Consider the following 21,019-nt stretch of genomic DNA (forward strand, 5'->3'; position numbering starts at 1 on the left):
ATCTCTGGTCACTGGTTCGACCGCGATCGCCACTGCCGCCGCGCATTTCACAGCTAGAGTGGATGCGGCCGAATTAAGCCGAGTTTCCTACGCCGATTATTTTCTCTTGCGAAATGTGACCGACTCGAATTTTAACACAGTACAACGTAACATGATAGTGTACATCGAATTTGAATATAGACTCGCCGCTGGTCAAGTTCTGCCGCGTGCGTCCGTGTCACAGTGAACGCGATTTTTTCACGGAAGTGTCGCACACATACTTGCTAGGATAATAATATGTTAATGCCAATGACAAAGGCTGGTGTCAACGTTGACGACAATGTGCGTTTCCGCGGATCTCTTTTAATGGAAAGACGATCCGCGACGGTCGCAATCGTTCACACTCTCGCGAGTCTCGATCGACAGCTGGATTGATTAAGGATGCAATAGGGAGAAGATGCTTGCACCACTTCCATCGAGATAACGATGCCGAAATTTCTGTTAGTAACCTTTCAAGAATTCTTTCAACTTATTATTTTAATGCACGCTGTTGCGAAAGCCTTGTACCACCTACCTTATACAGTGAAGACTTGATCTACGAAAAACCATCGGGTCCGTACTCCGTACTGTTTCATAGATCCTGTGAAATATTCTAGGTCGGAAGAAATGTTTAATTCTCAAGTGAAAATAGCTCCGAGCGCAAAGGGTTAATAGCACCGTTACTTAACGATGATGATACTTTCACAATATTGAAAATATCTTCGATTTTTAGGTAAGGATTTCATAACGAATTCTATGATAACAGTTGCAATTTGAATCGTGAAGTAATCAATCGCGCCAAGCAATATAATATATCAAGTCGCTTCTCTTGGGATTATTTTTTAAAAAAAGATTTCGAAGTTACTTTAGGATATAGCATAGCCATTTTGAAACCTATTAACCAGCTTCCGGTCCGGAAAAGCGACTAATTTACATTACTTTATAGAAATAACAAGGATGTATTTATTTTTAGATTTTTTGCAATTTTTCGGTAATATACATATATATCGCAATTGTTTCAGGCTATAACTCCGTTATTAATGGATTTATGAAAAAATATCAAAAGATAAAGATAAATGGTTCGACGAGCGCTACATTCGTAGGCCTTTAGATTTTTTTAGGTGCAACTGTGCATGTGCAATTAACAACTGTATCATTTCAATTGTATCATTTAGAAATGTTTATTTTTTGTTACAATAACCGATTCCTCCAAAAATTGCTGTACCATTATTCACAATATAGTTTGCGTTATTAAATATGTTGGTATTTAATCATTACTAAACATTCAAGTATTGTACGAGGTATTACATCAGTTCCATATTCACATACAAAGAAAAAATTTAATACAGAATAGAATTATTGTAGGTCGCGGAAGAAATGTTTAATTTTCGAGTGTTAAAGTAGCTCTGAGTGCAAAGAAATAATAGCACACAATATTATTAAGTAGTATTCCTAACCAAATAGATACTAATGCTTACTTCATTCAGCATAAAACATACTAGAAGAGTTCACATTGTCGTATCAGATCAAATAAGGAAAGTGTTAACCTACTTTGAAAAATTTCTTCACTATCTCGGTTTTTTATTTATTACTCTTATCGTATTATATCTCGCACAATCAACTGTGCACGTTCCTTCCGTTCACATCATAACTGAATATAACGTACCTATATACATGTACAGTAGGACTCCATTTCTCCGAATCGGAAGGAAACGTTCGGATAATCAGGTAGTTCGGATTATAATAGGAGCTTTACAGATTGTCCGTTCCTCTACAGTTTATTCGATCACATACATAATACATAGGAGGTAACGCGTTCGCATAACTGATATAACTGATTGTCTAGTCTTGCTATTCTAGTCTGGTCTTATTATTTATCACCGATCCGAGATAATTACGTTCCAACTGTTACATGAAAATTAACACAAGCATCAGAAATACGTATTACTAATGGTTTAAATTACCTGTGGTGTACAGTAACTGCGGTTTCGATATTTATTTTGAATCTCCTCTGGTGACAATCGGTAATTTGAAACTCGTTTCCACACACCTTTTAATGAGCTAGACTTATTGTCCGGTCTAAGACAGTGTAACAGAAAAACAGAGTAATTACGGTTCCTTGAGAACGATACACATATGTATTTCGAATTATTGATAGTAAAAACAACTGTTTACTATTTTAATAGTAAAAATTAATATTTATTATTGTAATAGGAAATTTAATGTTTATTATTTCAGTAGTAAAAATTAATGTTAATCAATTTATTATTTCAATAGAAAAAATTCATGTTTATTACTTTAATAGTGGAAATTAATGTTTATTGTCTTAATAATAATAGGTGATACCGATGAAACGAAGTCTACCCTTGTAAAGATGGAAACACATTGACAATTGCGCTGTTTATAAACGCGCAAGTTGTTTAATAATTTCAGTAATCAGTTTATGCGAGAACGTAAATGAGATCTATCACACATTTGAGTCGTGGTATGTGTTGCCTTTTATCACATCGAAACGTGATAAACGAATTCGGAACGCGTAAATGGTACTGCTGAAAGCTGAAAGCATCGCGAAATGCAGTTTTATTGCTGGCGTAACACAGCAGATTATTGTCGAGTCGAAATTCATATGCGCACCCAGTGCTGGATTAAGACATTTAGATCAATTTGAATCAATTTGATTACAATAATTAGTAGGTTGCAAAACATAGACTTAAATTAGTTGCACTTTGCGATTAAAATCATCTGGAAGGAGTACCTAATAAACTTTGAACAATAACATCATTTGTCAACTTGTAAAATCAAAACTTCCAAAGCTGTATCTATGTTTATGATTTATTGGACAGAAACTAAATATGTACAATAAACTGGAAAATATACGTAATTCATTTTATTTTAATTTGCGAGGAAATTATAATATCTCACAGATAACAGAAATCTGAATAAGAGGACACAAAGAAAAGAATGAAGAAACTCACGTCTGGAATTAAATAGAATTAACTAATTTCAATAACTGATAATATAGAATACTATTTTATCAGTTGCAAGAAACAATGATTTGTACAGAGGTAGGTATCTACACTCTTTCACTACTCACTCATTGTCAGATTCAGATTCCAATGTGAGTACGCCTTAAAGACTGCAACCACATACTTCGTAAGAATACTACGCAAGATACTCTTCAGGGGTTAAATGTGTGTATGTATGTACTTAGTACTTACATACGCTGGCAATGCTGGTCGTCACACTTTGCACGCATACGTCATTATCACTCGCTCTCGTCGTTCACATTTTTCATGGTAGGGGAATAGCCTAGTCGAGGGGGAAATCATGCCGCGCCGCGCAGTGGAACAAACCGATGAATTCCCTGTCAAATTCAAAGAACTTATGATAGAAATGATATATGTAGACCGATGATTTTTTATAAATGAAAGAGCTGAAATATTTCAGAATATGGGAAAAATAGAGAGATTATGGTACATTATGGTTCTTAACCTTATAAATCTGTGTAACTTATATAAATCTGTGTTAAACTTGCAGAAGTTCAAGAAAATTGTGGTTTACTCAATGCCATGTCCGGATAGATTTTTTTCTTGTCATGCTACACATCATTTCCTCTAGATTTCGTCACGCTGATTTCAAATCTGGCCGTAATATTTGTGACTGCCAGATTTTGAAATAATTCCCTCTCCCACCCCCAGGAGGTGGGGCTGGGGGGTCAATTATGGTGTTGTTGAATAGCATTTTTAAAAATATCAAATACGTCTACTTTTATTTTTCTAATCTGTGTGTGATGTGTATGTCTCGAGATATCCCAAATTTTCAACGGTTTTTTACCCATTTTGATTTTTGTCGATTACTGTGCCATCTGTCAACCAAAATGCAAAAAAAACTCGTAGGTCAAATTGGGGTACATTTTTGTCTGGAGAATACAAATCTGCAATAAAATACGGAGGTTCCCATTTAAGTTTTTTATCTTCCCCCACCCCCATCCCCACCCTCAGAGGGTGGCGACATGGAGCTGAATATTGCAAAACTATCGCTCGGAAACGTAAAAGAAGGACTTTTGACTACTAGGAACCCCCGTCTTTGCATTATCGAGAAATCAGAAGTGGAATCCCGGACCCTTGCAATCCTCGCGTACGTATACGTGGTCTAGCGGTGTGTGTGAGCGTACCCTAGCGGTGTCTGTTGGAAAAGACCCCCTTAAGACGTCCGAATGTCCAACTGCAGACGTCTTTGTGCTATCTGGGAAGTAAGGCGAGCGTGCCTGTATTCCCCTCTTGCACTGATGCGAGTCGAAGCACAGTGTAGTGGGGGTGGTAGTGTCTCGCGCCTCAGCGGTCCGTAAGCAATCAGTTGCCCAGACTGAAATCTCCTGTATCAGTCGAGTTTCACAAAAAGATTTGAAAAGCACATCAATAATTCCACATTTGAACCAACCTTCTTCACCGTTTATTTTCTAATTGCAGATGCTACAGTAGCCATATTTCATTCCTCTTAAGGACCAGTACTTAGTGCGATGGCATTGTGTACATAGATAAGAGAGTCTTCGAATTCGTTTGTGTCTTGTTTCGTTCAGTCAAAAACCACCCAGGTGTCTGTCATACAGAGTACAGAATTAGATAATTAAAGGTGCTATTTTCCTGTTCTGTGTGTCGACGACGCGAAAAATTCGATTTTTGCCGGTAAGCTATTTAATAACAATTATTGGATATCAAGACTTTACAGTGATTTACACGTTCCAATGTGCAATTTGCAAATCGAACCGCTGAAACGTGTATAAATATACAAAATACTTGTATTCGTATAGTGTATTCGTTTGAACATCAACTATACAATTCTTCATGTAATTTCAACAATTTAACTCGTAAAAGCGTCTACGTTGTGCTCGTTTTCTGTTGACATTGTCTATCATCTCCGGTTCGTATGAAAAGTGACATTGAGATTTGTAACACGAACAGCGTCTTCCTGACCTTGTGACTTGAAAAAGATATATTGTAAAGTTTTGCACGCCCGATACGAACGTGTAAGTAGGTACATCTCGTTTGTTCCCCACGAACAATTGAAAAAGTGAATATCAAAAACACTGTTCAATTTCGAAGATGTCTTGTGCTTTAGCAGTGATGTGCACTCGGGTCATGTCGTGTGATACTATGTACTACTCTGTAAAATGAGAAAACAGTTAATTTTTTTTCTGGATACTTCCCCGTTTTATTCGAACAACTGTGACAACTGTTGAAAAGTAAGTAATCAAGTGTTATTTTCAGTGCATTTACAAAATATTTCACTAAAATATTATACATTACGTCATCTCAACAGTGTTGCTATTGAAACTTGAAACACAAGACATCTAGAAAGTTGAAAATTTGCATTTTTTGCCAGAAGTAGTTTTAGTAAAAACTCTATTCCTATTCCTTTTTTGTTCTGAATGCATAAAAATATACATATACTCGTAAATGCTCCGATTGTGCAACTTGAAATTAGAGCTTTTATTGTTATGGTGCGTAAAATCGCGCGAGAAATATGACGTTTAGTGGCGCTGTGCTTACAGAGTGAAGAATGTATGCCTGTACTCTGTACATGGGAAAAAGAATAAAGCGAAAGAGAATTGAATATATGTATAATAATCATAAAGAAACGAAGAAAGAATGAGAGGAGACTTAATATTTCTGTATCAAATAGCTCCCGTGCAATGTGTGTACACTCTACAAAGCTACTATGGTAACTAAGACTAACGGAACAACTACGATGACAACAACGAAGGGCTCGTTCATCGAGGACGGAAAGAAATATGGAAATAGTACACTGCTCTATGAAGATCAAGAGAAAGAGGAGGAACTGACGCTGGAAGACTTAGCTCCCGATGGTGGTTGGGGCTGGATGGTGATGTTCGCCATGATATTAATATTCGTGAGTACCGAACAAGAATCGATTAAATCAATAACCACATATGATAAATAGACAGCGGATCTTTATACAATTATGGCTTTTGAAAATTTTCAAAAAAATACTACGATATAAAATACGATAGAATTTAGTACGATTTTAATTTATTTCAGATCTACAAAGTCTACTACCACGGTACAATAAAATTTTATAAGAAATTTATATTTTGCAGTGTTATAAATTTTGAAAAATGAATAACTAATCAATTTCCAGACATAGTGTTTGACAAACTATTTGGTTTGTTGTGTCATAGGTTACAATATTTGGACCATCTTCATCGTTCGCAATTGTATATGCTGATCTCCTTGACGCGACAGGTCAACCTGGAACTGCCTTGACTGCATTTAATTCAGTTTTTATGATTACGTTCTCCATTGCTGGTATATTTTCCTTATTTTCTTTCTTAAAAACAATTATAGTCCAGTCAACGTAAAGTTGTAGAGGGAAATGGAAGGAACAGAATTTTTATAACTTTAGGTCTTTGTTTGGACTAGTTAGAAGGTAAACATACTAAAAGTCCCCACTCCTAGGAAAAGAGCGGGGTGCAGGGGCACGTAGAAGGTCACCTTTTTCGGTTTTCCGCTTATTTTTGAGCGTGGATATCTCGAAAACTATGCGAGATAGCGAAAAACGGAATCGAATCAATCTTGTGGCACATTTTGTCAGCTTTAATTTTGTATAGAATAGTCTTATCGCTAGGACACATAGTTTCCGAGATATAAGCAGAAAACCGAAAAAGGGAACTTCCACGTGCCCCCCTGCACCCCGCTCAGCTCCTAGGAGTGGGGACTTTTAGTATGTTTACCTCCAAACTAGTCCAACCAAAGTCGCAAAGTTAAAAATTGTGTTCCCTCCATATCCCTCTACACCCCCCTTATGAGCATCCATTGGCTGGAGTATTAGTGAAGAGATGTAATGATTAGTCTACTAATTTAATTAGTCTACTAATAAGTTTATAAGTTATTAGTATTCCAATAAGTTTGTTTATTATTATGATATTATTATGATTATTATTGTAATTTTTGGTTTATCACCGTATCGTAGACATAGACGAAATTTACAAGTAAACATACGCCACGACTAAGTTATCAAGTTGTTTTGTCGTTACTGAACATTCCAAGAAATTTTATGTCTTCCGACACGATCAAGACGCATTCAAATATGACACATAGTCTTGACGCATATATATTTTCAGCTGTCAGAGGCTGGGAAGATCGACACGATAAGAGACGACACTAATTCAGAAATAGTTATTAATGTAAATGTCTGACAGCGCTCTGTGGGCGCCAGATAAGAGTTGGCGCGAGATTTTTGCGCCTTGGTTCGAGTATATTACATTTATAAAAAATTTGATTTGAGGAATCACACACTGTGACATAGCAAAAAATTATCTGGCGTAATTGCTTACCGCACATGACATTTTCATAATGTTTACACTAGATACCACGCGAAGTGGGAAGACATTCATTTGGTATACGTGCACACGTGAATACACTAATTCATTCAGTGAACGAGAATATTATGAATTTTGTTATGACGTCGTGTGAAAGAGTATATATGAGACTGACAATGAGAAAGAATTCTATGTAACATGTTTACAAGTATAGACAAGAGAGACTTCTCTTAAAATAGCACATAGAGTAACATAAATGAAAATGAAAAGAGTAATTGGATATGCTTTTATTGTACAACAGGTTTAGTGACGAACACGTTGCTGAAAAAGTACGCGATGAGGCCGGTAGGTATTTTCGGCGCTGTGATTTTCTCAATATCGAACATCGCTATGGCTTTCGTCACCAACTTCTACGAAATGGCTTTTCTGAATTTATCCCAAGGGCTTGGCCTCGGCTTGATCGTGACGATCTGTAACACGAATTTCAACGCTTACTTCGTGAAGAAACGAGCACCGGTACGTAAATGCGAGGCTGATGGCCGGCGCGGCGCGGCGTTCTCCGGCCATCAAATTATATTCATAATTTTTCAGAAAAACTCTTATGTTCTAGGTAATGAGCGCAGCCCAAGTCATCATTGGCTTAGGTGGGATTGTGTATCCCATAGTGATCGAGAAATTAATGACTGTTTACGGATTTCGTGGTGAGTTTGATAAACAAACTTCGAAATAAAAGCATAATATTAAATTAGAAGATGCATTTGTTTCAAACATTTATAACGAGAACATTCGGTAAAGTCTTGATCTAAGAACTTATAGTTTCAATGTAATCTTCACACAATTTATGCGGGTATCTTCAATAATCTGTATTCATTTAATTAATTCATTGCATCGTATTAGCTCATTCACGTCGTTGAAAAAACGCATAAAAAAGATATATTTTTAAATCCTCGCAACCGAAGAGAGATATTTAGGGAGCCACTGTAGTTTTAAGTGGACCACCCGGTATACTGAAACATTTCTGTGACTTTCGCGTATGTTAACAGGCACTGCATTGATAACGGGTGCCATGAGTTCAAATTGCATCGTTGGAATGATTATGATGCATCCAGTTGAATGGCACACAAGGAAACCGGAAGAGGTTCGAGCAGAGAGAGCGCGCGAGAGAGAAGAACGAAAATTATGTGGAATAACATCGGTGAATCGCCGTTCCATAGACATAGGTCACCTCTCCACTCCTGCGAAAACAAGATGGAGTAGCTTGACAAGCCTCAAAGGCGATGGAGGAAAACAAATTCCGCTTTTAATTGAAACATTGAAGGTCAGTTCTAAAATGTACAATATGCTCTCCTAAAAGGCTAAAACATACTTTCGATCGGTTGAAGGAATAAATGAAATCCAATACATATGAAGAATAAATGAAATCTGTGGAAGAATATCTGGGTGTAAGATGTTTCACGCGATCGTTTAAACACGTTTACCCTCTCTGATTGTTAACACACAGGAGCCTGCAAAAAGGGTAGCCTCAATTTCAGAGCTCGAGGACGAGAGCAAGATTCACAATCGAATCAAGTCAGGCTCGATGCGAGAGCTGTTGACGAGACGTATGTCGGCGCTCTCGTCCACCAGCGTGACGAATTTGGTGACGAGTATTGGCGCCTTTGGTGACAGGAATCATTTTGAGAAAAACAAGGAGAAAAGAAACGAGAAAGGCGTCCAAGTATCCATGAATGACGAGAACAACGAGAAAGGTCCTTTAAAGTACGTTGCGTGTATGTCGTTCGAAAGTTTCGAGAGCAGACACTTCCTTTCATTGAAAAGCATCTCTTTCGGAAGACCATTTACACAGCCATTCTGCAAATTATAATTCGATACATTTTTTTTTTAATTTCACGTCTTTACGAAATCAATTCTCTGTCACGAAATTGCTGTATTGTATGAAAGAACGAGGTATGCTTTCAAACTTGAGTGCAACATTTAATCGGACAAGTTCTAACATTAATTGATATAATTAATTAACACTTTATCGACCGGCGAACGATCTATGATTTCCCAACAACTCACCCTCAATAACACAATCTAATCATCTCGTTTGGAATTATGTATTGTATAAAGGAAGATTTTAAAGCTTCCATTTGGTACAGGGTGTCCAAAAAACGTTATGTGAAACAGCTGTAAATCTGTTTTCCGAGATATCCGCCCTCAAACTTCACTATTTCACCAGCTAACTCTTCAGCACAATTAGTGAATTTTGAGCGTGGATATCTCGGAAACTATGCGAGATAGCGAAAAACGGAATCGAATCAATCTTGTGGCACATTTCGTCAGCTTTAATTTTGTATAGAATGGTCTTATCGCTAGGACGCCTAGTTTCCGAGATATGTATAAGCGGAAAACTGAAAAAGGGGACCTTCTACGTGCCCCCCTGCAGCCCGCTCACCTCCTAGGAGTGGGGACTTTTAGTATGTTTACCTTCTAGCTAAGGTCCAAACAAAAACCAAACAAAGTTCAAAATTCTGTTCCTTCCATTTCCCTCTACAACTTTTCGTTGACTGGACTATATCTGAAACTTTGGATATATCATTTCTTCATGAAATGGAACAATATTGGGGGGAGGGGTTCTCAAAATTTCATGGTCGAAAATAAGATCCACCCTAATGTACATATGTGCATGTGACGTTCTATTGAAATAATTGTTTTAATCAATTTCTACAGAGAAATTTTGGGCGACCTTCTGGAAATGTCACTGTTGAAAAACTTTCGTTTTTTAAACATGTGTTTTGGTATTAGTTTTGTGCTCTCGAGCGATTTCACGTTCTCTAGCCTGGTGCCGCTGATGATGGCAAACTCCGGTTATAACAAGGCTCAGGCAGCACTCGCAATTACTATTAGCGCGTCTGCAGAATTAGCGTCGAAAATTCTGCTCGCAATTTTCACTCTGGTGGTGAATGTCAAGTCGAAATATATATTTTTTATTGCTATGGTTGCCATGGCGTTCGCAAAGATTGGTTAGTAAAACAATACATTTTACAAAAAAACAAAAAAAAAAAAAACACGACGACACCAAATTCTGAATACAAACATTTTTCTTTTAATGGTGAATCCATAAAATAATTTTAGAATCAACATTTTCTGTGTTCGGTGTGTTATATTACATTTTCTATTTTTTGCATTTTATGATAACTTTAATCTCTAATTAATTATTAAATTTATTGTTATAAATTAGTACAAATAAATAACACTGGGTTCAATCGTTTTTATAATATATTCAGAATTTACATATCACCCCAATTATGTGTTTCGAATTAAACAAATTGTAATCTGTCGATTGATTTCTTTTTTCAGGTTACTTGTTTTACAGCGACACTTTAACCGGCACATATGCGATGATAGTAGTGATAGGAGTAATTAGATCATGGATGTTAGTTCCTCAGACATTGGTGGTCATAGAAGACATCAGTATTGAAAAATTCGCGTCTGCATATGGAATTTGCGGTGCCATTAGTGGCATCATTTCTATTCTGTTTGGTCCAATTGTTGGTGAGTCCATTGATTGATAAAAAAATTGAAATTGATTTGCACAAAGTTGAATTTGACTTGCAAGAGGGTGAAGTTGGAGTGCAATACCTATATTGTAAGGCAAGCAGGGGTGATTAATATGTTCAACAGATTGAAAGTCTAACGTTTCTAATGTTTCAAATTATACCTACCCATTTTTGTGATAATAGAAATAAAATCCGCTCTCTATAATCTGATATAATACAATGTTAATAACAATAATTGTGGGAATATCTCGTATGACAATTGACTTTGCGTCCGAAAAGGCTGCCCGGATTTTTCGACATTAATGAATGGTTTCAGGGTTGATGAAGGATTGGACCAACAGTTTCGTGGTCTGTCAGCTTGCACTTATAGCAATGAACGTCCTGTTCGTTATTCCATGGGCAATACAGTTCCTTTCAGTGGACTTACCAAAAGGGAGGAAGGAGCGGGCGGAAAAAATGGCTGCCCAATCTTCCGGTTACTCCCCGAATTGATGCAAACCGAAAGAAATAGCGAAGGATAAAGCAATTTGTAAAAGAGCACGTAAGACGGAATATCTACTGGAAGAGCAGACTTTTGTACAAACGAAAACATTCCTTTAAAGTTTAATAAAATATAGCTATAGAAATGTGTGTGATCGAGTACTTGATTAGTAATTCTGCGAATTAATTTAATAACAACCTCGGAGTAAATAATGTTCTAAGAATGTTCTGCTGGGATTAGATATCTTAAAGTTGACGCTTTGTTAATTTATATACCTATATATGAATATAATGTCAACAAAATATTGTAATCAACTCATAGATAAGTAAATAGTCCAAGATTTAATATTGACAGTGCTATTATCAATGGTAGAAATAAAAGAAATTGTGAATGGATATTTAATTTGAAATGTTCTATTTTCTTGTGTCACATTAAGCTTTCATAATAGTACTTCGTATAACATAATAATTTATTTGCCATTAGTTGTATAAGTTACTCTTATTTATATTCTGTTATAGTATAGTGTTAATTGTTGCAAATGTTACTGCGAATTTATCTTTCTGTACATCTCTACAAGAATTAAATAAAGGTTTATGTTTTTTTGAATGAGTATTATTTGAACGTTAACTTTTTCTAGCCGTTATTATTAATAAAATGTTATTAGAAGTTTATTTAATGAAATTAAATAAAATATTGTAGAAGGTTTAATAAATAATTCTTTACACCCTTATTAATTTACAGTTTCCGAATTCTAGAGAAACACATTCAAAGAATGGAAACGCTAAGAAATATTTTCTGATAATCGTATTCTTTTTATTTCTGAAAACATTACTATATCAATTGATGGGATAATACCTATAATAATATCGCACACTAACCGGTGTATATTAACAATTATAAAGCAATATAATATATTTCATGCCTTAGATTACATAATCTAGCAATAGGAGATATCACACACACTAAAATATTTCAACAACTTGAAAACGATATAAGATATTTCAACGCCTTTGCCGGTATAATTTTCAAATATTAGTTCGAAAAAAACACGTCTACGTAAAGCTTGGAAAATTCGATAGAATTAAGAAAAAACTAGAAAACCATGACAAATCTTGCTTCGCACGGTGCTCTCGCATCGCTAAACGCTACGTTTTTTGGTCATTTACAGATCTCAACCAATCCACTAACGCGCGACTCCATCATTCGAAATGTTAAAGAGCTCCATCTCAAATAAGAACCTCTGAATTGCTTTTGTTTCGCGGCTCAATTTTTATTCGGTAGCCGTCCACCCTCTTGAGAATAACATCAACCTTCAGCCGGAAATCCTTTTCTGTGAGATCCGACAGGATCCTGTAGTTCCGCACGATTGTCGACAATAAAACCTTCAACTTTAACATAGCATATTTCCTTCCCACGCACGACCTATAAAAAACACACGCAATTTAATCGCCTCATGCCGTCGCCTGATGCCCCACCCTTCTAAAGAAGAAGACATTTCTGAACGAGTATCAGTTTACGCAGGTATTTGAAAAAAATATTCAAACGATATGAACCCCTTCCAATTGCCGTACTTTAACGAGTCACACTCGTCATTAACGATTTCGCACAAAGTCTAACAAATATGAATGTTACGCCTTTCATTTTAACTGGAAATATTTGATTCGTTTCTAATCAACATTTAAGCATTCAAATAAATGTAGCCATACAGAAAATATTAATCGTCTTTTCTCTTCTACGACATTTTTCGGGATAAAGACGTTTTAATCACTGTAACTGTAAAAAAAATGATACGGCAAGAGGTTCACCAAATATGTACAGTGTTATGTACATATACATATACAAAAAAAGTACTGTGCACAATATACTGTATTATTGTATACAATACATATATATTGTCTTGTAGACGCAAATTTTTTCTTTGAAAAAGGTTCAAGACTGAACCGAAACGTTAGGAAAGAAGAAAAGTTTATTGGAAAATTGCTAGATTTACCAAGTGATCGAAACGGTAGCGCCGAAAGCATCATCAAGTTATTATTTTAAATTGGTTTGTGCTCATTGGACAAAATAAGACAATAAGAATGAACGATCACTTACCTCGGCCCAGCACTGAACGGGATGTAGGAATAATAGTGCCTACTTTGCATCCGTTCCGGCAAAAAGTTATCAGGATTAAATTCTTCCGGATTTGGATAGAATTCTTCTAGCCGATGTATCTTGTACTGTGGGATTAATACTGTACAACCTTTCGGTAACACGTAGTCGTTGGTAACTGAAAAAGAAAGAAAAAGGGCACAGCAATTTTTAGTGGTGACTCTCCGTGTCACTACTCGAGGGCTAAGGGTTCAATGTTCTTTGGTAAATATATAGGTTTATATTCAAAATTTACCAATTTTAACGTCCTCTTTTAGTAGCCTAGCAATGGCAGGCACTGGGGGGAAAAGTCGTAAAGTTTCCAGAATCACTCTCTCCAGATATTTCATTTCTAAAGTGTCTTGGAAAGTGCAAGGCCGATTAGATCCTTGGAAAATTTGTTGTAGCTCCTCGTATACTCGTTGCTAGAGTGTAAGTATTACAAGATGAGTTTATCTTCTTACTTCGTATAATAAATAAAACTACGCGCGAAACGCATGTACACTCCCGCTCATAAGTCTTAGGACACCTCTGGTTTTTAGTAAAACTCTGGTATGTATATGGTATTTCGTATACATAGACTGTGAACCTTGTTACGAATCAATTGTCTCATTTGGTTTAAAGTAATTTTTTCCTTTGCGAAAATGTGTTCCGGAGTTATTAACAAAAAAACGCGCACCAGTCAGAGCAGACCAATGCCAACGCCACCGCTCATTGTCAGATGTAGTCGCGCGCGCTTTGATTGGTCCGTGTGTGTTTGGAGAATATTTTTAGAAAGGAAAAAGTTACTTACTTCAAATGACCGTCGCGTCGGAGATAACATTTACAATATGAGACACCCTGTATACTAGCAAAGGTAAAGTCGAAATATCTCGAATAAGACACGACTTGCTTCGCTATCATAATCATCGACACCGTTTCATTTGTGAGATGCAGCTCCAACCATGCTGAAGTTAGGAATTTATGAAACTCTATGAATAAAGCAATATGATCAAATAAATCGCCATTTATATCGCTATAAACGCCACGAAAATCTATACATAGGTGTCGCGTGACAGAAATGTTATTAAAAATATGCAGTTAACATAACCTCCGATATTAGCAGTGATAATCAATAATTTTTTGAAAATGGGAGACGCTGTGAATGGGAAGAAATTATTTGTCAGAATGTGCGCAATGTGTCACACGGTTAATCCAGGTGGTGGTAACAAAATGGGCCCGAATTTATTTGGTGTCATTGGCAGAACTAGTGGTTGTACGTATGTCTATCTTAATTTCAACAAAAATTCCGATTGTTTTTCAAATATTGTGAAATAATCGTTTGCAAGTATAATATTGTAATACGTTAATAATAAATATAGCCGCACCCGGTTTCAACTTTACGGACGCTATGAAGAGTAAAGGCGTCTCGTGGAACGAGGCAACGTTAAACGAGTATTTGGAGTTTCCCAAGCAATTTATTCCCGGCACAAGAATGATTTTCAATGGTATTAAAAAGGCAGATGATCGGAGAGATATAATTGCTTATTTATACACATTGAAATAAATTCGTTCTTACCGTGAAACATATTGTGCAGTGTCGAACATATGTACGCGCGACAAGTAATATGTGGTATCATTAGTAGAGAGTAGCATTAGGATGATAAAAGCTAAATATTAATTTTCTGTCATAAGTTTGTATCTCGGAGAGTTGAAGTGTTTCTCATTTCAATGCGAACATTCTCTGTGTTCTTTTCTTTTTTTTTAAATGAATTTCGGTCGACACGTTTGTTCGTAATAAGTTCTGTTAATGTACACTCGGAAACGATGTTCAGAGTTTTGTAAATAAACGTAAATATTTTTAAGTCATGCGTGGTCTGCGGATTTTATGCGTTTGTGACGTAAATGGGTGGTGGGTACAGTTTGAAATCGAATAGAAAATTGTAAATAGTTTAAATTGTGCCTTACTCGTCATAAATTATATATATAAAAATTATCATGAAGAATAGATATATTGGTGTACTTACTTGAACATCTTGATGAATACCAAGAACACAAAGAACAAAACTGGATCCAGAAGCAGTGGTATCGTGCCCCTGAAAATTATTGAATTCGCTATGAATACAACAAATATGCTAATTGCGAGGATAATTACTTTTTCTTCTATAATTCTTTTTAACAATGACTTTCCAATTTGATTTTACAAATATTGTATCAATAAGATTACAATTTTAATCATTAATAATATAATTATATCATTAATACAATCCTTGATACACAAATAAATTATGGATTAGAAAATACGAATTACTAGAGAAAATAGTAGTTTTCCAACTGATCAGATTTCTTTTATAAAATTAATTTCAGACTCGATTGAGATTTGACGACTTTTTGATATTGTCACATATTTGTCGGGATACTACACTCCTCAAAAGAATTAAGGGATCACTTGTGCGAACCCGAAAAATTGCTCCCACTTTACGTGATTATAACTCCGTCAAAAATTGCCGTATCGATATCGTTACACAATGGATTGAAAGCCTGAAAAACCTCTAGTTTCAGATTCTCCGTTTCAAACTGTTGATATGTCGGTTTTTTACAAAGTTATAGCGAGATGAAGACAACAAATGGACGGTTAACAAAAATTTTGTGCAACTTCGGAACATCACACGGGGAGCAAGAAATTTTTGTCGATAAATCGCGTTAATATCATTTGGAAGGGCTATCTTTCCTGTGTAAATTGTGTGGTTGTTGAATATTGTGCGATTTTTGTTTATTCGAGTTATTCAACATTGAAGTAAATATGAGGTTTTTAACTTTAACTGGCTCCAGACAGCGAAAAAATTATCGTAGAATCTTGTGCAGAAAAGCAATAGAAAGAGCGTTTCTTTTAGAGAATCAATTAATGTAATTTAGACTACTCTCTTTCGTGTTAAAATCTGTAAATGTTGTTTATTTGTACCCTAGTCTATTTATAATCGGTATCAACTTTTCAGTCAAGTTACCTCGAACATTATAGTGTCGACTTCCTCCTTGATTTCTTCATCGGTTAATTGTGCGCCAGATTTCGCCATCTCCACAAGAAGATCCAAGAAAGCGAGTCTCTTCTTCTCACCAACGTCGTTGTCATCCATTTCGTCGAGATCGTCCCTGACGTAGTGTAGTTTTGTTGTTTCATTCTTTTCGTTGATATTGGATTTATCCTTCTTGCTGGTTTCATCTGAAGCTGTATCTTGGGTTGGCTTTAAGACATCTTCAACTTGTTTCTTGCTAATTTCTTCCTTTTTCTTCCGAATAACGTTCCGCGTTAAGCTGTGAATAGTATTCAGCAGACTCTCTTGCCGCTTCGAAAACTTGGTCATGTTGAAGAGAAGATCGAATCGCAGAAGTGCGTTGTACTGTCGTCGGTGAATGATGTCGCACATTCTATTTCAATGAAAATTATATAGAGAACTATTAATAAATAATAGTGGAGGAATGTTTTTATCAAAAGAAACCGACGTAAAGCAAAGTTTCGGAATAGTGAATTTGTAATTCGTTCTTATATCTAAAAAATACACAAAATTATAGGAAGTTGTACAAAGGCAGAACCAAACAAGCTCTTACAAAAAGAGAAAAAGGGAATAAGTTTGCGTATTTCTTCGAACTCGTGCAAAAGTTCTAAGCAACTTACTTCATTACAGCGATGCCGTAGTCATAACTAGGTTTGTGGTTCTTGGCAGACTTTATACCCATCGCTGTCTCGATTAGAATATCAACAGTCACCGCTACCAAGTAGTCGTGGCAATCGAATTCTTTTCCCACTACCTCGCGTAACCGTATCACTAAATCTCTGCTGTTTTCGTAGAACAATGGAACAAATGATTTTAACACGTTCAGATGGAAGGCTGGTGCTATCATTTTCCTGTGCGATTTCCATTTTTCACCTGTGCTGATCAACAAACCGTCTCCCAGCCATGGTTTGAAGAACCTGTAATGTGATCATTATAATGTTCTAAACATGCGATAAAAAGGTCAATTTAAGATTCATCAGTGAGTACGTTTTTGTTAACACATTACCGACCGGTGATTATTGCATAATTTTGGAAAATATATGGGACACAGCTAAACACTTTTAAACAATTTTCATTGTGAACTAACAAGTCACCCCCGATAACGTCATCTAATAGTTTCATTTAAGATTGCTTACAACAATGTAAAAGAAAATTTCGATGATTCCTTTTGTTACAGCAGAAACAGCAGAATTATTGAAAATCCTATTAATATAGGCTTCCGGTAGCTAAAGTGTTAAAATAATAGGGCGCGTCTAAACTTCTCCGATACGCACAGTGTTACAGACTACACAGTTACCTGTATTCTGTAGCCTTGTCGATATGAACCGTGCTGCTAAGAATGATCTCAACATCTCGAGGATCATATATGGCGATCACTACTTTCCGACCTAGAAAAGCGCGAATGACAGGTCCGTACACTTCGTATGTTAACAGCTTCTCCAACATGTCATCCGGATGCACGCCAAATGTTATCAATGCATTTCCTATGATCGGAACTGGTTTCGGACCTAGAAAAAAGAACAACGTTTAGAAATAATCCACGTCTCACTCATTCGTTAAGGGAGTAGACTCGTTTTTCCAGGATTGGAAGGGTGCGGGATGCGCGTTCTCATTTCTCGATGATACAAAAGTGAGATTTTTCAGTATACATAGTCAAAAGCGCCGTATAAAAGATCAATCTAGGTCTCGATCGCCCTCAAAAGTCCTCTTTTTTCATTTACGAGCCGTAATTTGCATTATTCGGCAGCGTAATATGCATTATTCGGAAGCATATAACTGCACGTGTAGCTACGGTAAATCCTCTATACGATAAAAGCGCGTTTACTGTCAAACAGCCGTGTTCTGCACTGATAGTGATCGTTTAGAGACACTATTTATTATTGACTGCGTCTATACCGCGCCGACGCGACAGCGCACAGTGCGGCGGCGCGGCGTTCTTATGGTTGGAGTGGACAAAAGTCTGTTCTTGACGGATTCTTATGGGAAATTTGGAAATTTGGAAATGGGGAATACCATATATTAAGGGTCCCTGAATAGAGTTTAACAGTTTTTTCCGCAAAATACCGCTTCTTTTTGTTACAGAAAAATCCCATCTTTTTATTACCGTTTATCGAGAAATGAGAAAGCGCATATCCCGTACCCCTGCAATTCTGGAAACGGGTCTACCACCTTAAATTGAAGCAATTACACGTACCTGGTAATTTATACGATAATCGAACTGATCGTAAACTTTCGATGTAGAGGTAAACGGAGAGTAAGACTGTAGTGATGGCAACGAGTGAATAGAAAACTGCGGATTGCACGTAGGACGTTGTTATTATTGCGGTATCCATTTTGAATTGTGTCCTGGCAAAATTGAGATTAACAAAAATGTCTTGAAAAGTTTTTGTTCGAAAATGTATGTTTGAAAATTTCTAGATTCAAAATTGGTATTAGTAGACTGCGGATTTTTGATGCGTTAGTAATTATTAGATACCTGTGCGTGGACGGGGGCCGCGTGCTCACAAAACGGGAAGGATTGGTAGGACGGTTCTTTTATATACTCGATTGTTCGTAAGCGTTACGCGTCATCTGGACATGATATGCGTGAAAAATAAACATTTCCATTCTTTGAAATTAATTATACGATGACCCTGCGGTTCCTCCTTAAAATTTGCTTCACAAATTTTCACTGTCGCACATGACAGTGTAAATCAATAATATTTTGGAGTGAATGTTTAGCAATCTTGAAATGTGCTGACTTAATACGCGTTGCGCTTACATATTTAACGTAGATTTCGTGTTGCACTTTTGTAATTAACGATGTTGAAGTGTGTGCATCTTGAAGGAGATATTCTATTCGCGCGATATGGACTAATAATTGTGACATTTCTGATCAAAATGATAGCACAAAGTCTTCGTGTGTTTCCAGTTAGCGTCAAGACGTCACGGTTCAGGTCGATAATTTAATGTTTCATAAACAGAAATTACATTAATTTCAAAGTGTGCTATCTTTTCGCCCCTGAGTGTATCAGACGTTGCAAAGGGCACCGTTGGAACACTAAAAGCACGGTGGTGGTTGTGTAATTATGTGGGCATCGTTCTCGCAAAACGGTCCAGGACACCAATTCGAAAAATTAATGGCATTATGGTATGATTTCAATTTTCAATATCTGGACATTATGAAGGAAACCGTAATACCGTGATGCACGTGAATATGTGAATAGGTGAAGCAGTACTTTATATGTAGAAGAATATACATAGAAGAATATACAATTACTGTTTCACCATGGCCATCACAATCACCGGATATCTCAATCCCTTGGAGAACTTATTGTCGAACATTGTTAAAAGGAACGTACACAAAAATAAATTTAAACATTTGAGTTACCTTTACGCTGCAAATGTATAAAGCTAATTGATTCAATGCCACAAAGATGTGTTGCAACCATTAAAAGTAACGATTACCCCATAAAATATTAACTTTTAAAGAAATTATCGTTACTTATATTACAATAACATATTGTATACCTTTTTCATAAATAAGTCTTAAATTAATGTCCGCAGCAAATACAGTTTCATGCGCATTCTGCCAAACACCGTTTATGTTTTGGAAGAGTCTGGTTGTTCGTCGATAGAGTGCGAATATATGTATATGTATACATATATGTGTAAGTGTGTTAAGAACAATTGAGGATTGTTCGACGTTTAGTATCTCTAATAAAATGCGATAATCTACTGAAAAGATATAGTCGTCTTAAACTTTTGTCCGCTACTGTACATACATCCATACTGTACTACAAGTTTTTGGCTATGAAAGAATTTAATTCGAACTTATAACAAAATAGTTATTTAATTAAATAATAAAAATAGTAATTTCGCACGGGCACAGTTGTCGAGATCAGCTGTGTAATCAGTCAACTAATATTGAACCGCCCTCTGTGTGAAACGTGCCCATACATATTTCTTTCCAGTACTCGGGAACCGGATCTATCGTAGATAGATTTTTATATGAAATTTTACGAGGTCTATGCTGGTCCATCGAAATTGGCTGTTCCAATCACGGAAGAAATGGTACACGAGGCCATTTCACCGAATGTCTCAAAATCAAGACCTGCGAGAGACCTTGTAAGACCATAATAAGGATGATCATGTCCCATAAAACGTAAAGATATCGTTTCAAGAGAAATAACACGCCCACACGTTACCCATAAACAAATACAACAGCCCTCCAAATGTACACTTTGAAAAAATTGTAGGACGTAATTGGCAGTCCATGCGAAAATATTTAATTTATCGATTTATCGATTTATAATCTCTACAGATTGTTGTGTCAGACGTAATTTTTAACACGACAATGTTTAACGGTTAATTTTGTTTACAGTATTCTTTTTACAGAGTAAATTCTGTGGTACAAAATGTTTTAATGAATCTCAGAATTCCCAATCTTTCGATCACATTGAATATGTATACAACATTTAATAAATAAATATACATA

At 36.2% G+C, this 21,019-nt stretch overlaps 3 protein-coding genes across 10 annotated transcripts; 2 read left to right on the top strand and 1 right to left on the bottom strand.

The window, feature by feature from the left end:
* Nucleotides 1-37: 37 nt before the first annotated feature.
* Nucleotides 38-11,980, top strand: LOC143214459 (uncharacterized). 8 transcript variants are annotated; one of them, XM_076435550.1, is made up of 12 exons: nt 38-479; nt 636-751; nt 1,041-4,703; nt 5,701-5,928; nt 6,218-6,344; nt 7,659-7,873; nt 7,968-8,058; nt 8,401-8,675; nt 8,859-9,115; nt 10,070-10,362; nt 10,700-10,894; nt 11,216-11,980. In XM_076435550.1, exons 4-12 carry the CDS (start codon nt 5,737-5,739, stop codon nt 11,389-11,391), a joined length of 1,821 nt encoding a protein of 606 aa, XP_076291665.1. In that variant the 5' UTR covers nt 38-479; nt 636-751; nt 1,041-4,703; nt 5,701-5,736; the 3' UTR covers nt 11,392-11,980. The 8 variants fall into 8 exon arrangements, with proteins under 8 accessions (XP_076291665.1, XP_076291667.1, XP_076291663.1 ...); XM_076435552.1 differs by having other exon boundaries at nt 4,488-4,703; XM_076435548.1 differs by having other exon boundaries at nt 636-4,703.
* Nucleotides 11,981-12,169: 189 nt separating this feature from the next.
* Nucleotides 12,170-19,125, bottom strand: LOC143214460 (cytochrome P450 4g15-like). The gene is made up of 9 exons (XM_076435557.1): nt 19,019-19,125; nt 18,737-18,888; nt 17,840-18,050; nt 17,163-17,459; nt 16,495-16,915; nt 15,517-15,585; nt 13,767-13,935; nt 13,475-13,649; nt 12,170-12,802 (listed from the first exon to the last, which is right to left on the bottom strand). Exons 2-9 carry the CDS (start codon nt 18,873-18,875, stop codon nt 12,607-12,609), a joined length of 1,677 nt encoding a protein of 558 aa, XP_076291672.1. The 5' UTR covers nt 18,876-18,888; nt 19,019-19,125; the 3' UTR covers nt 12,170-12,606.
* LOC143214467 (cytochrome c iso-1/iso-2-like) lies at nt 14,591-15,111 on the top strand. The gene is made up of 2 exons (XM_076435571.1): nt 14,591-14,804; nt 14,872-15,111. Exons 1-2 carry the CDS (start codon nt 14,639-14,641, stop codon nt 15,054-15,056), a joined length of 351 nt encoding a protein of 116 aa, XP_076291686.1. The 5' UTR covers nt 14,591-14,638; the 3' UTR covers nt 15,057-15,111.
* Nucleotides 19,126-21,019: the final 1,894 nt, after the last annotated feature.

The sequence above is a fragment of the Lasioglossum baleicum genome, chromosome 12 (genome assembly GCF_051020765.1).
Source record: "Lasioglossum baleicum chromosome 12, iyLasBale1, whole genome shotgun sequence".
NCBI lineage: Eukaryota > Metazoa > Arthropoda > Insecta > Hymenoptera > Halictidae > Lasioglossum > Lasioglossum baleicum.

Excerpts from the sequence above, each read along its gene's own strand:
- LOC143214459 (XM_076435548.1), top strand. The coding sequence starts at position 5,737 with ATGGTAACTAAGACTAACGGAACAACTACGATGACAACAACGAAGGGC. Across the intron at positions 5,929-6,217 it reads TCGCCATGATATTAATATTC|GTTACAATATTTGGACCATC; the intron begins GTGAGTACCGAA and ends GTTGTGTCATAG. Across the intron at positions 7,874-7,967 it reads TCGTGAAGAAACGAGCACCG|GTAATGAGCGCAGCCCAAGT; the intron begins GTACGTAAATGC and ends CTTATGTTCTAG.
- LOC143214460 (XM_076435557.1), bottom strand. The coding sequence starts at position 18,875 with ATGGATACCGCAATAATAACAACGTCCTACGTGCAATCCGCAGTTTTC. Across the intron at positions 18,051-18,736 it reads ATTATCGTATAAATTACCAG|GTCCGAAACCAGTTCCGATC; the intron begins GTACGTGTAATT and ends TCTTTTTTCTAG. Across the intron at positions 15,586-16,494 it reads TCGACACTATAATGTTCGAG|GGGCACGATACCACTGCTTC; the intron begins GTAACTTGACTG and ends AATAATTTTCAG.
- LOC143214467 (XM_076435571.1), top strand. The coding sequence starts at position 14,639 with ATGGGAGACGCTGTGAATGGGAAGAAATTATTTGTCAGAATGTGCGCA. Across the intron at positions 14,805-14,871 it reads TTTCAACAAAAATTCCGATT|CCGCACCCGGTTTCAACTTT; the intron begins GTTTTTCAAATA and ends TAATAAATATAG.